The sequence below is a fragment of the Psittacula echo genome (genome assembly GCF_963264785.1).
Source record: "Psittacula echo genome assembly, chromosome: 3".
Taxonomy (NCBI): Eukaryota; Metazoa; Chordata; class Aves; order Psittaciformes; family Psittacidae; genus Psittacula; species Psittacula echo.
Genome location: NC_137736.1, coordinates 1,443,600 through 1,459,324, shown reverse-complemented (window position 1 = coordinate 1,459,324; position 15,725 = coordinate 1,443,600). Strand labels below are relative to the sequence as shown.

Sequence of the window (15,725 nt, the reverse complement as noted above, 5' to 3'; positions counted from 1 at the left end):
TACTTACAGTGGAAGGATGTGTTTGAGTAAATTTAATGTGTTGGCAAACAAATTTAAGTCTCTTAGTGTTATGTGGCAGTAGGCACGGGAAGGTCATTTTCTCCTCTGCCTAGATCAGAACCAGGGATTAAAATCAGAAATAGAAACCTGCTCGATCACCTCTCATTTCAAATCCCATTTCTGGAGCGTGCCCTATGTCTGATTTTTCTGGTGGGTTGCTGATCAAATTAATACCTAGTGAAGGCAGCAGGCTCTGCAAAGTCACTGGGCTGACACCCATGGTAACATTGTGGCTTTGAGGCCTATTTTCCTTGTAGTAATAATAGTCATTATCTTTGTTTATTCTTTAACTATAGTAGCTGTGATAACCATCTTTTTGTTGCAACAAGGTAGCTGAAGTTTTCTTCTAAAGATGTTAGGGAAAGGGAGAATGAAAATAAAGCAAAAATATTATCCTGACCAAAAGATGAGAAAAGAGAGGCTTTAAAATTAGGGGCAGAGCTCAAATTTCCTGGTTTACTTTTCTTTCTTACTTAAAATTATCATTCTTTACTTTTCCTTCATTTCTTTCTGTAACTTTCTTCTTTAGCCAATGAAGTTTTCTGCATGAATGATTTGTTTTCAACAAAAAGGGATTAGCCAGTTCTATAAATATGCCTACTCCATAAGAGGTATACTATGAAAGTGGTTTTATGGTGTACATGAAAGTTCTGGCCTCTTAGATACTATGCGAACTTCTTTCTGTAGAATTGGTTTTAAGTCGTGCTTTGGATTTGTTCAGATTTCATGGTAATGCTTGTTTTCCATGGGCTGGTGCTTCAGCTGTTAGAATAGGCAGCAGGTTGCAGTTGTGAAGAAGTGTCTTGTCTTTAAACTTCTGTTACCAGTTTGAAAAAATCAAGGGTTTTGAAAGAGTTGTTTAGCAGGACAGAACTGGGGTAGCTGGGGTAGTTCTCCTGGTTAAGAGCCTTGTTTGCAGGCACTAGTAATAATAATTATATATATTTAAAAAAAAAAGAAAATCTTCTAAATAATCAGTGAATATGGACTGTTGTCTGTCTGTATGGGCTGTATCTGCATCTTCCCTTTTATTCTTCATCCACTGGAATCTGTGCTTTATAAGGCTTACTGTTGTGTCCTGTTTTATATGAGTTCACAGTTTCAAATGCATTATTAAAAGAACATAAACTCTTAGCATCAATGTCCAGTTTCCCTGCTGCTTTTCTCATGGGTAAACAGTACCTTTACCATTAAGAACTCAAAATATTTTTGTAAATTTCTTTGCAGTGCAAAGGATAATATTCCTTTTATGGTTTCGAAGGCAAGCCTGCTTTCTAGTGCTAGCATCATATAAGCAGGTTGACCATATATCTCTAATTTTCTAGCAAGCAAATTACTGGTTTTGAACCATGACATGTGTTTTGGAAAGTTTGCATCCTATAAATAAATAAATAAAACCACTGTTAACAAATAACTCCAAGTCTTTCTTTAAACTGTGTAAATTACATGGGGTGGTTTGTTTTTTTTTTCTTCTGAGATTCTAAACTAATGATTTTAAAGCCTAGAAACTAGCTGTGTATTATCATTTGAGAATAATGACTATCTTGAGAAAAACTTTGGGAGAGAATGCCTATTATGTTAACATGGGAGTAGGTAATTTACTGCTCTGGCTATGTAGAGTTGGCAATACTGTTTGTGCTCACTTCACTATTATGGATTTCAAGCTGATAAAACTGTGATACGTTCTGAACAGGATTTATTTTTAAGCATGAATATTTCAGCAGCTCTGAATCACTTTTCTGTACTCTTATGTAGTGGGCCTGAAAATGATGATATTTTCTTCTGTGAAGTTAAACAATATTTTCTAAACCGTTTGGGTGCTCTCTCATGGCCCACGCAGTTGTTTTGACTCTGGCTATATAAATGAGGATGGCAGTTTCACTTGATATTTAATAATTGTCTAAGAGCAAATTAGAGTGTGTCTAATACTGTTGACTTAGAGGTAATACAGCTTTTACTAACTTAGTAATGTGGTTTACTTTAAATTAACATTGGCAGACATCAAAGTCTCAACAGCATCTAAGTGAGTACACTGAGCACAGTAGCTCAAAATAGGTTGGTTGTTATTTGTGATAGGAAGTTTCATGTCCTGTATACACTGTTTGTGGAAAAAGAATAGAAAATAAAACAAAGAACTCAAAGCTTCTCTCTTCCTAATCAGAATAAAGTATAAATGACCACACAAAATCAGCAGTCCTTGTGCATATGCTGTATCAGTATTATTAGTGCTTACTCCTCAAGTTTGGAAACATATGGCTCGGTTGCAATGTGGTAGGTGTTGAGCAAGCACAATATTCTCAGCTGAAAAGATCAGTAATGTTTTGATGAGAAGGCTCTTTCAGAAAGAAACCCATCCTCCCATCTTTTTGTGGAAAATAAAATACATTGCAGTTAAGGTAACTTCTGGCAGGAAGAGATATGATGAAGCAGATTTCAGATTTCATCAGATGTTTGGATTTCATCAGTTTTCCTGATCATCCCCTTCCTAAGTTCTTCAGAATTCATTGTTGGTAGCATTGTGTGTTGTAGCTTTCTGGAGAATTGTTATGGTTTCTGATGGCAGAGCTATCTCTGTGCTGCCTGTGGTGTGTCAAAGTGTTGAGTTTGTCTTTTTTGGCCTGCCTGGCTGAAGATACTGATTCAGTAGACTCTTTTGAAGCGTGCAAGCACTGCTGCTCTGATGGAGCCTGCTCACTGTGGCTGAAACCAGTGTTTAGCGAATGTCCTATTCATTACATACTCTGTTTTAGCTGTTCCTTGTGTTGTCTTTGACTAGCATTAGGTGCTTAAACAGATTGTGTTAGGGCTTCTATGTGTGGCTTGAACAAAATTTCTTTTGTGAAATGAGTCCAGGGCTTTCAACTTAATTGTTTGCTTTAAAAAGTGAATAGAAGATGCAGGTTTCTGGGGGAAATTCGTTGTCTACATGCAATACACATCCATTGCTCTCATCTCTGAAGAGGCCATGGAGTTAATGCCGTATCATTTCAGTCAGCTATCTTCAAAGATGTTATGAGTAGCGTTATTAATTTTGGGGGTGGGGAGGTGGTGGAAAGGGAGGTGTGTTTTACCTCCATAGACATTACAGTAAGCTTGTCTGGAAGTTACCAAGTTAATGGTTTCAAAATCTGTTTCTGGTAGATGAGGATAATGCCTTAGTTCTTCGGAGTTAGAATTGCACTCGTTTGCTTCTGTGTTTCTGGAGTAAGTGCTTGGTTTCACCCTGAGTGAGGTAGTGAAAGCAGTGTAGGTTTGTTTCTGTTTACCCCAAGGAGAGAGATTTCTTAGTAACTTGCTGACTGACTGCTTTTCTTTTTTTTTAGACTGAATGCTTGCTAAATATATACATGCTTACTTCCAGTCATAACAATACACAAATCACACAGTGATATGATTCATGTCGGCTCCTGAAGTGTTGCTGAGGGTTGCTTTGGAAAGTGCAATATAGGGGTCTTTATTTTTGGTTGCTTTTTTTTTCTCCCTTTTCCTTTTGAATCCTGTTTTCTTTTGAAGAAAGGTATGTGTGCCACTTCTGGTGTATTGGTAAATCCTTTGCGTCAGCAGATGTCATTTCTTACTGCTTACTTTTAATTGTGAACTGCTGTGGTATGTGATAGGACATCCTGACTCTGGAAACCATATGGTTTACCAGCCATCTCTTTACGAACTTACCTCCGTTGGGCTGAAGCCTTGTGTACTCAGTAAAGTGGAGAAAAGCCTTTTACTACATCACTGTATGGCTGACTTGAACTAAATATTAGCATTTTTCAGGCAGAATGCCTAAGATTGAGGTGCACTGTAGAAGAAATTTTGTATTGCTTACTCAAAGGTTGCCTCTAAGTTGAAGGTTCTAGTACTGTGCTGTATTTATGTCTGTAAACTGAGCAGGTGAAGTCTTACAAAACATGACAACCACAGGATCCTGTTTTGATGTCTGTGTGACTATGTAGTCATACTGAGGAAGACTGTAGAACATCTGTAAGAGAAACTAACTCTTTGTTACTGCATTTTCTTTTTTTGTGTATTTGAATGGGCCATCTGTTGAAAATATAGCAACCAGCATCAACAATTTGCTTTTTCCTGTTGTTTTTGTATCTTTAATGGTATTTCTAATATATGAAACAGCTTACAGTCTGAATGCTGGCGTATCTGATTGAAAAGATAGACTCTCAGAAAGAGAATTAATTCTTTGTTCATGAGATTAAAGTTAAATAAGCCATGCAAATGGCGGCAGCCTTCTCTGCTTGTGGTCTGTTCTCATTGCTGACTTTTTTTTTTCCCGGAATAAATGTTTCTCTCTCTTCAGGTTTCTTTTTTTGGCCTTTTCCCCTGTGCTTGTTGCTCCAGGAAGTTGCAGTGCCTGATCAGTGATATGGATTGGTGTCAGCTAGAGTTGGCTTTGGGAAGAATGTCCATCTTGTTCCAAGTTTTCACCAAATTTGAAATTACAGAGCACAAAAGTTTAGGTGAAGAGTATGCGTTTTTCATGAAGGTTTTCCCTTCTGCCCTTGGGATTCGTGTTCTTTTAACTCTTCTATAGAGATTCACGTATGTCTCTGCATGGGTGATTTTTATATCTGCACATGAAAACCAAAACTCTTTCTTCGTATTTCTGAAGTCTCCTCATGTTTTGCAATCTCCTAGAGTTCTATTTGTCAGGTGAATTTCAGCATAACTCAAAGGAAATGTTTAATCTCCTGATGTCTCTGTTAGGTCCTTTCTTGATCTTCTGGGGTGACACCATCATCCTGCCTTCACTCAGACAACTTCACTTGAACTGCTCTTTTAAAAGTCGTGTCTGAATCTGTCAGATCAATCCATTCATCTAAATCTCTCATTGAGGCCTTGCTATTTCTGTGTATCAGTAAGTTCAGCTTGTGAGTTTTTTCTGACCTTGGAAGAATGCCATCATATCCAACCTTCATTCTCTGAGAATGCTGCTTCAGGCATCTCCTACCCCACGCCTTGAACCTTGATGTCTTTTTCTTTGTCTTGATAAAGAGAATCTTTATTACATGAAATGTGAACAGGTTATTTTCTGGAGCCTCTTACTGTATTGTTCTTGCAGTTACAGAGTGCAGTTCCAGACTTTGTCACCTGATGAAGAGATGAGAGAACATCTTTTTGCTTTACTTTTTTTTCCCTGTTGTTGTTTCCTTCTATCTTCTTCCTCAACTTGGGCGTAATTATTTTGTGAGCCACTGAATTACTTTAGTGTTAAAGCTTGCCTTGTAACTGTGGTGTTTATATCTAGAAATACTTAACTGCTAGTGCCCTGATCCGCTCTTTAGCGTGCTGAACTGTGTTATGCTCATATATTCATATTTGTCAGCATCTATCTGCTGTGCTTTCTATTTTCTACTGAGGTAGTAAATTTCTCTGTGGGAAGGGCTTTCTGTTCTACAACACATCAGAAGGGTGTTCCTGATCCACTACTTGGTCAAGCAGGTGAAAGAATAATGCGAATTACTCAAGTGACCAGTGATCAGTGAAATGAGGGCAGCTACTGTAAAAGTCATGACTAGACTTCTTTTTTTTGTGTAACTTGTTAGGGCTTTTGTCCACTCTTCCATCTCTATTTTTCCAGTTGTGACCCCTGTTAACCTAAATCTAATTGCCTGGTGTGTGTTTTCGTGCTTGTTTCAGAAGGGAAAAATAATGTGTTTGCTTTGCTGGTCGTGGTACATGAAGGTCTGTTAGTGGCAACAGTATTAAGACAGTGAATTTCATAATCGTTTAGATCTAAGAATTGAAGGATGGGTCAGCAATATTGATACAGCTTTGAGTTGAGATGTGAATGTTATAGGATACAAGTCTGTGTTTATCACTTCCCTCTCTCCACCCCAGAATGCTCAAGACTTCACTCTTTTGAAGTTGATACACTAGTAGGAATAGGAATCTGTTTTCAGTAGTATTAAGATGTTTTTACAGCCTCGTTAGTTTTGTCAAAAGAATGTCAAAGTCACTAATACATAACGTGGCAGTCTCCAAATGATACCTGTGAAACTTTAATACCTTATGGACTTAATTATGTCAAAAGTATTTGCATATGTACAGCTGCACACACATCTAGAATGTGTTCCTCTGCAGTGTGTTAGCTGAGCGTAGATAGCTCAGTGGAATAGCACTCAAAACCTACCTGTTAGTTTTGATGGCTTGTGCTTTCTACAACAGAACATCAAAGAACAAACTACCAGAGAATTTAGGTAGCCAGGTGATTATTACTCTAACCTTGTGTATGCTCAGGAAACAGAAGCAGTACCACCTTCTTCCATTAACATTTATAGTGGAGAGTAGATTCAAATAAAGGTGTTCAGTTCATCTGAAGCTTATTCTTTATTATATATTACTGAGTTAATTTTTGCGCAGTTTAGAAGCATAATGATTCCAAGTCCATTAAGTTGTTATCTTTTGTTACAGCCATGAATGGGAAAACACTGAGTGAATAATGTTTTGTTTCCTGGTATATAATACTAGTTTGTGAGTGACTTAAGTCCTGTGTGTCATCGCTAATGTCTTTTGAATCAGTGGCATACTTCAGACCATTTTCATATGTGTAGACTTTTCAAACTTAAAATTCCTGTAGGTTCTAAGAGATTACATTGTTGGATAAAGAGAGAGCCAGCAGGTGATAAAGTCATTTATAAGATTAGTTCTTAATAGACATTTCAACATCCATAAGGAAGTTCACCTGCAGCAAACAGATCCATATGAAAGTACTGTTCTTGGCATTAGTTGCATACTGTGTTTTGATAATACGCTCCTTAGCATGTAATAGGCAGGCAAATACATCCTTACTTTAAATGCAGAGCCCTTAGCTATTGAAGCTTATTTACTTTTTGTAGATGTGACAGAATTAAGTTAAATTTTACGTCCTCTGACATTAGGGACTATGTCGGGGGTTTGTGCAGTATAAATGAAGTAGGATTTGTTTGTGCTTGAAGGTTGGAAAAGATGCTTACACTTATTAATTTTAACATGTCAGATCAGTTTTTGCGTCAATTTATCTTTTACCTTCTCTTGCTTTCACTTATAGGTAAGATTGTGCCAAAACCCGAAGCTTCAACTGAAAAACAGCCCACCTTACATACTTGACATTTTACCTGACACTTACCAACATTTACGACTTATACTGAGCAAATATGACGACAACCAGAAACTCGCGCAGCTCAGTGAGAATGAGTATTTTAAAATCTACATTGACAGCCTCATGAAGAAATCTAAACGGGCTATAAGACTCTTCAAAGAAGGAAAGGAAAGAATGTATGAGGAGCAGTCACAGGACAGGTAGGTGAAATATTTGAATATGGAGTAGATTGTCTGGCTGGTCTGCGTTCTTCACGCTGTTTATCTGCAGCCATTGTGTTTTGACAGTTTTAATTATTTAAAGAGCAGAAATATCTATTATTTGGATTCATTGACCCTGCAGGTCAATCAGTCATTTGCTGGGTTTGTTCCACTGTGTGCTCTTATCTGTCGCTTTGTGACCTTTAAAACCAAGTGCATTTCCTTCATAAAACATTTATTTCATTGTAATTACTTATTCACAGTGCCTTACAATATGTAGCTTTTCCTCTGGCAGAGAGTGAGTGACTGTTACTTGGATTGAGCTTGATCTCCCTACTCCAGTTGTTAGAACTGTGGGAGCCATGATGAATATTGACTTACAGCTTATGCAAGCTATGAAATGGAGCAAAACAATATTCTTATTTCTGAGATATTATGTGATGTTGGTATAAGGTGATGATAATGTTAGTCTGGTGCAGAGAAGCCTTTTCAGAAACCTATTGCATTCCTGATTTGCAGTGCTTCTGATTTAATCACAGGGATTAATGTCCTCTTTGTGTACTTTCGATGCTGAGTGAGGAGGGTTTTAACACTTGATTTTGTTGCCTGGCATTTAAAAAATGATATTTCAAGAACCTTCCCAAAATCTGCAGTTTCGTTTTATTAAGGGTGCAGTGGTATTGTGGCAATTAGACTCTGTCATGCGTGGTATAGCTTGAAATCTGTTAAAATAAAAGATATGATACTGTTTGCAGAGTCTCCCCTTTTTAAAGGAGATAGTGAAGAGTGGGAGATAGAGAGGAAGTGAAGGGAGGATTGAATCCTTGCCATTCTTTCTGCACCTGAGCTCAGAGGCAGGGTTGCAGTATAGTTTTACAGCTGGTGAAAGTGTTAGCAGAAGCAGTGAAATGCCTACGTTCTTGTAAATGTCACTGCTGTTATGTTTGATTTACATGTATGTTCCTTACAGATTTTCAGCCATTATTATAGCTATCCAGTATATTCTGGTAGTCTCCTGTGCTTGATGGGGTGGTTGAGGCTTGCCTAATGTCAAAGGAGTTTTTTTTTTTTTTAAAGTATTGGAAGACTGTCCAATTACAAATATACTTGGAGCAGTTTGCCTAGGAGGAGCAAAATACACTGTTTGAGTTATTTTAGTGATAAGTAAAGACTTCTGCTGGGGTTCATAAGTATATGAGGGAACAGTTTTCACTGTAGATGTGTTCTTTCCAGAACCCCTGGAAAAATCGCTCAGCACTGAGCCTATGGGTTCTTTTTGGATTACCCCATTTTTGTATGTGCAGGAGTCATTGTGTTGCAAAGCAAATAAGAGCTTTTTATGGTAAGAGAAATTTGACATAATGGGTTGCGTTATGTAAACAAGTTTTATTTTGACTTCCCTATGTTGTATGAAACCCAGATTTAATTATGGCTTTGCTTATAGTTAGCAATAAATTAAAGCCAGTTTCAGTGTCATTTTTTCAAAACAGTCTGCCATGTGCTGTGTACAGTCATTCAAACTGGCTGAGTAACTCATCTAGTTGGTAGAGTTGCTTTTTTCTTTACAATTACCCACTTCATTTTCTGCATAAGGGTAACAGTGGTGATATAAGGATGTCTTCTGTGAAGCAAACTGGTTTTGGAGAAGATATAGTTAGCGTATTTGCTGTCATTTATTTGGGCCGTTCTTCTGAGATGATTGGAGAGGATGTATTTTAAGCATAGTAATGAAGTGCACTGAATCACAGTAACTACTTCAGGCTCTCTAAATTGGTATTTCAGAAGGTGACAACTCTCATTTTGCCTGTCAGGTGGATTTCGAAGCTTGAGGAAAGGAGTACAATAGAAATGTTTCTGCTGTGCTAAAACTGCTGTGTTTCCTACAGAATCTGCATTCTGACTGTCTGGCAAAATGCTTAAACAAACAAATAAAAGATTAAGCATTGTTTCAGCACTTAATGTGTCATGCCATTGTAAGTTAAAGTCTTCATCTTAGAACTTCAGTGCACCATCCTTCATCTACTGGTGATGTTTTATCTGTATGTGCATCCTAGCTTAAAGTTCAATGAACGAGTACTTATTTGCTCAGCCCTATGCCTAGGTGATTGGTTCCTTGGCAGTGCGTCAACTTACATAATTGTGTTAATTCTTGTTAAGTTAGTAGAAGAAGCTGTTCAATAGTTTTGGCTTCGTTGCTTCCAAATACATCTGCGTTAACCTGAGTACGTTATTTAGGGTTATGATGCAAATTGCTAAAATGAATGTTTTTGAAGATGGTTCTAAAATCAATGTCCAGGTTGATGTATAGTCAAATTTCAGAAAAGGCAAAACAAAAACCTTTCATGTTGACACCTGGCCCCTATGTGTGGTTTTCAGTCTTACTTTTCTGTTTTCTTTTGTGTTAATGTCTCTCTGGTTTCTGGATAAAAAGCCATCATGAAAAGGAGAGGCTTTATGATTTTTCAGGCTGCATTTGAAAGCTTTCTCTCTCTGTATTTGATTGATACAATTTTTAACCTTATTAGGGTTATTGAACAATGTTTAACTTGTGCAGTGATGGTACATTTAGGAGCCAGTGTCAAAATAAATGTGATTTTATTTGCCTGATGATGACACAAAAACTGCTCATTTGTGAAGAATTTATCATGAGTTTTAATTCCCAAAGATCCTATGGATCACATGAGTTAAGTCAGATTCTGTAGAAATGGCATATACAACAAACAAAAGTTTATACTGTGATGGTGTTGCCTCTCTCTTGGGTTCCATGCTGAACACACATGATGTTTAAGAGTAGTTGATGCTTTCATTTTGTACTCTGTGGGATGAGTCTTGCTAAGCAGAGAAAATATGGCTTGGAAGCTTGTTTATTGTTTCTGAATTGCATCTACCTTCAAGGCATGGTGTCTGGTATCAAATTATGTCTTCCCATAGACCTCTTGCTTAGTGAAGTTAGAGATGATGTTTAATAAATTTGGTAAACTGTGCTAGATTTAGGCTGCACGTAAGTTTTTCTACGTATGAAGTATTTTAAAGCTGGTTTTTTTGTGTCACAAATTTGACTTTTTAAATGTTATAATACAGGCTTATTAAATTTTCAGGTTCAGGTACATCTGCTTTTCTTAAAAGTCTTTCTGTGGCTTTGAGGATCTGGGATTTTGGTTGTGGTTCTTTTTTTTCCCCTTTGTTGTTTGTTGGGAAGGGGACTAAAGCTGGAAAACATCATTTCTGTGAAGTCCAAAGTTTCTTTTTTTCTTGCTGTGTTCCAAAGTTATGCATCCAGGGGAAAAAAAAAATCAAAACTTTGTAGGCTGGTAGTTTTTTCAAACAAATACGTTAACCAGGTGTAGAAATCAAGGGCTTAAGTTACAGTAATAAGACTAGAGAAGGAGTAAAGTAGCAATGGGGAGTGTACATTTGGATTCGTTCAAGATGTTGGGCATGGTCTTCAGGGCTAACACAACTGTTTCTTAGTAATGGAGACAAACATGGGAGCTTTCCTGTGCTTGTCTGTAAATTGTGTCTGTGGAAGAATATATCTTGAGATGGAACTTGTTCATTGTCTGTTTCAGTATTCTCTGCCTCCTGCTATGAGTGCTGTTTGTGTGCGAAGAAGAGGAAAGTGTAAAACCAGAGTGTATATTTGTTTTCAATAATCAGTTAGATGCTGCTTGTTTCAGCCAGAATTGGTTGGCTGCGTGTGTTTAAGTGGCATTGCAGAAGAGGAAGTTAACGTGATAAATGGATATTTCTCCAGTAGTGAGCAGAGCAGATGAAGATTGCAAGAGCCGAGGTGTTTTGGGGTTTGATGTGTAAAGAGGTGCTTATGTAGGGAAAGTCAGAGTCAAGGAAGCCTCTCAAGGGAGGGTGTTACCAAATGACAACCAAGGAAGTATTGGTAACAAAATAACTGAAAAGCAAGTGTTTATTCAGATTGCAGAGGGGAGGACAAGGAGTTTAAAATGACAGAAAATCCTAAATGAAGGAATAATGGTTTGTAAATTCTTATTCATTTAGATCCTTGATTCATATCTAGTTTGGTAGAAGAGGGGTGCCCTTCATTTGTCTTCTACATTTAACTCTTATAAAACTGGGCGGTATTTTCTATGTTAATGCCAGGTCTTTTTCGAACTTTTTCTTATGCGTAATATGGTGTTGACAGTCACATTTGAGTAGAGTTAAGCTTGTTGTGAAGGGAAATAGATGGTCTTATCTCTTCCTTGTCGCACTTTGTAGGATCATTTATACCTGTAGAAAGTGCATACACTGATCTTGCTGAGTTAAGATGCTGTAACATTTATATCTGTGTAGGTGTCAAAGCTCTCAAAAAGCACAGTTAGGTGAATCAGGCTTGCAGACTTTACATGTGTTTATGTTTTTGTTTCCTTTGTGATAAACCTAATGACAGTTCTACCTCTAGTGTTATACAGTATGACTAATGCAGTGTCTATACTGACACATTGGTTTTTTACATTGTTCTGCTTCACTTTAGAAGGCAATATGGGATGACAAAATGAACAGGGAAGAATAAGTGGTCATTAAAAGCGGTGACAGTCTCTGTGAAGAGCATCTGATTGCTTAATATACCAGCAAAAAAGGAGGGGTCTATGTTATATTTTTTTTTTTATTTTATTTTATTCTTATTTCCAAGTATTTGTTTTTAAAATATTAGGGGAAAAACCAAACCTAAACCCTGGTGCTTTTGTAATGAAATGTTCTAAGTTTCAGCTTTTAAACACTAAAATGTGAAAAGCACATACTCAGTCACTAGGTCATCTGGATAACACTGAGTGAGTCATCATTAATAGGCTGTATTGGTATTTTTCTTTGAACAGAGTTTGGACACATATGATTTATTTCTAATTAGGTTACTTTTTGCTGGTTGCCTCAGCTGTCATAGGTCACTCTATGCCTAAGTATTATGGCATTTAATTCGTAGTACAGCACTTTTAGGTTGTCTTGGAATAAAGAGTAGTATTTAGGGCTACTATTTACAGTTGTTTTATGCTTTTTAGCTATATAGTAGCAGAGTAATGGTGGATGACAGGAGCATTGAGAAAAGCTTGTGTATGTTCTAAATTCCTATGAATTTTTAATCACTTCATAACTGTGTCTTACTGACAGCTCATTCCCAGTGGCCAGTGCTTCAGTGTTTTTACAACTTAATGATACATGTTCTGTGCTGCAATTGCGAAAATACAGAAAATGTGGCATATATAGTCAATTTGTTTTGTCTAGCTGAGGAAGTCATATGTCAGCAGGCTGAAATCCTCTCTCCCTGCATGCTTTTTCAATGAGCTTCTTGAGGGTTGTAGACTTGGAAGACTATATTGTATAATTTTGTTCAGAACTCTGCATCTCCTTCTTATTCCTTAATTCATAGCTGCAGCAAATAGACAAAGATTCAAAGCAAGTAAAAAGTATGTAACATCCTGTTCATGTGTTTCCTTTTACTGGTAATCCCCATAATTAATGCTCTATGAGGAATGGGCCTCAAATAGCTTACAGAGCACTGTAATGTAAGAAGACAGTGCTCATCTGGGAGGTGTTCAGTAGTAGGGATCACGGGTGACCCAGTTGGTACACAGCTGCTCTTCAGTCTATGCATATGTGGTTTCTTTATCTACACGCCTGTCTGTCTGACAGATGATTGTCTAAAAGGAACCTTCCCTTATGAAATTGTCTTAAGTGTCACTGAGGAAGAGTTGTTTGTTGTGTCTTGTTTTTCTGCTTCCATTGGGATGGATTAAAAAATGGGGTAGGGAAGGTGTGAAGGTGGGCATCATGGATCCTGACAATCACTTTGGAATAATCTTTAATGAAGCCACATGCCAGGAAGAGTCATGTTTGAGTATCATGTACTGGTTTTTTTAGTGACTTAAAGGAAGTGTCTATGCAAAGTGCTCTTCTGAAAGGGCGAAGTGCTTTTTAGAGGTTTTTTTTTGTGTGTTGTATGTATTTAGCGTTACTAATGCTAAATTGTAATGGGCAACGTAAAAGATACAGTTTGTTAGAACATGAAAATAAAATTAAAATGGACTTAGAGGATATCTGGATATTTGTTTTAAGAATCAGTTCTTCATCAAATCTGTGATTTCTGGGAGGGCAGTTTGTTATTAGAGTTGATGACTGAAAGGTGTTCTCACATAAGTACTGTCTTGAATCCTCTAAGCTCAAGCCCCCGAAAAGGGGATAGCTACTGAAGAAATGAGTCTCTAAATAGTAGAGAAATGAATTTGCTTATGTTTACTTAATAAAAATGAAGTTAAAAAAAGTCAGCACCCTTCTCCTAGTATCTATCATAATATGGTGAAAGTTTCTACTGGTTAAATCCTTCATATACAGGGGAACAGAAGAATCCTATCTGCTACAGCAGTTTGAGGCTGAGTTTGTGAACAGCCGTCAGGAAAAAGAAGTGTCAATGTACCATTGCTCTATTGACTTGTGCTGCTTTTTCAGGTAATCCTCTGCTCTGCAGGAAGTCTTTCCGAGGCAATCTTTTCTTTGGGCAATTACTGGTTCACACTTGCTTTAAGACTACTGGGGAAGTCTGACTGCCTTGAGCTTGATGTGCATAAATAAGCTGGGGTGACAATGACAAGTAAGCCTTACAGTGAAATCAGCTGACAGCTGTGAAGACATTAAGTTATGAATATCCATGGAGGTGGTATTTAAGATACCTGTCACATCCTTCTGTACCCTTGTGGAACACAAGTTCCATAAATGCCAGCCATTTGCTGTATGAACAGGAGGCAGAATATTTGGCAGTGGAATCTTGTGCATAGATTAGAATTGCCAAGAGGAATAAGATTTCTCAAAGGACATGTCATGTCACACTTTACCCTGTACATTCATGCCTGGAAGCTCCTACAGCTTTCTTGCGTGGCAGCTTTTTTGTTTGTGCTTGTTTTTAAAAGCTTAGCAAAGATAAGAATCTGGTGTGAAAGAAAATGGAAAAGTCCTGGTGATTTTAGTAGAACTCGCATGTACTCTATTCCTGGAGTTTTAGTTTGCAGCAGATGGTCCATCTATTGTTTCATTATTTTTCTGGGAGTCTGACCCTTTACTGTGGGTGTATGCTTTAGGAAAAAAAGACAACTAAAATATGCTTTTTTGTAATGGATGCAGCTCAATTTATTGAACTGTGTTGATTACTTCAAATTCTAGCTTTTAAGATTTGTTTTTATGTAAATGTTTAATATTTTGTCTAAGTTCTGTCAACAAGGTAGGGTTTTTTTGCTCAAGTATCAAGGGTAGTTTTAATTTGAAAGGATTGCTCACTGTCCTAAGTGCTGTTTTGTGAGCCAGCATCATTTTACCATATGCCTTGGGTTTCATTTGAGGTATTACGAATAAGCAGGATGAGTGCTTTCAAAGAGGCATTCCTGCTGTCCCACATCAACCATGTGGGCTTTCAGTTAAGCTTCCCAGGAAGACAGCAACATATGTGTACACAATGTGTGTATTATATTGGCGCCCACTCATAGTGTTAAAGATGTGTCAGCATTTTCAGAATAATTCCCTATTTTAAGAGCTTTGGTTCAGCCTGTGTATGGAAGTTGTTTCTGTGTTGGAGCTTTACACGTGGTCTCAACCATCATAGCTTTAAAGTGTGAGTCTTTGCCAGGTGAACATAGGCTGAATTAAAGTACCATATTGCAAATTGAGTAGAAGATCTCTACAGGCATGGTGTTGTGATAGACTCTTCTTACTTCTTAAACTCTGAGGCAGTACCTCATAGTCAAGTGAAATGAAGCTATAGTGGATGCCACTGGTTTTGAAGGATTGTGAGAGATTTTTAGTAAAATAAAGTGACTTTGTGACTGTTGCCCAGTCTAAAAAGTGATGATATTTTTTATAATAATTACACAGAATCATATAGAATGGTTGAGGTTGGAAGATGCCAGTAGAGGTAATCTCGTCTAACTGCCCTGCTCAAGCTGGGTCCTCTGGAGCAAATTGCTCAGGATTGTGTCCAGATGGGTCTTGAATATCTCCAGTGAAGGAGATTTCACAGCCTCTCTGGGCAACCTGTTCCGATGCTCAGTCACCCTCATGGTAAAGAAGTTCTTTCTCATGTTCAGGTGGAGCTTCCTGTGATATAGTTTTTACCTTTTGCCTCTTGTCCTATTGCTTGGCACCACTGAGAAGAGTCTGGCCTAATCTTCTTGACACCTTCCCTTCAGATACATATACACGTTTATCAGATCCTCCCCGAGTCTTCTACGGTGTGAACAAGCCCAGCTTCTGCAGCCTTTCCTCATATGTGAAATCCACCAGACCCTTAAGTGTTGTAGTAGTCATTTGCTTGACTTGCTTCAGGAGCTCCATGTTTCTCTTTTACTGGGGTGCCCAGAACTGGACATAGTATTCCAGGTAAA

General features: G+C 37.7%; 1 protein-coding gene across 1 annotated transcript in view; it reads left to right on the top strand.

Annotated features, from left to right (window-relative positions):
- The window catches only part of CBLB (Cbl proto-oncogene B), a gene marked incomplete at its 5' end in the record, with an annotated part of 117,639 nt that overhangs the window by 3,039 nt on the left and 98,875 nt on the right, over window positions 1-15,725 (top strand). The window contains one exon of the mRNA XM_080612531.1: window positions 7,097-7,347. Coding sequence (XP_080468657.1) covers window positions 7,097-7,347 — 251 coding nt within the window. The remainder of the gene's footprint in view (window positions 1-7,096; window positions 7,348-15,725) is intronic.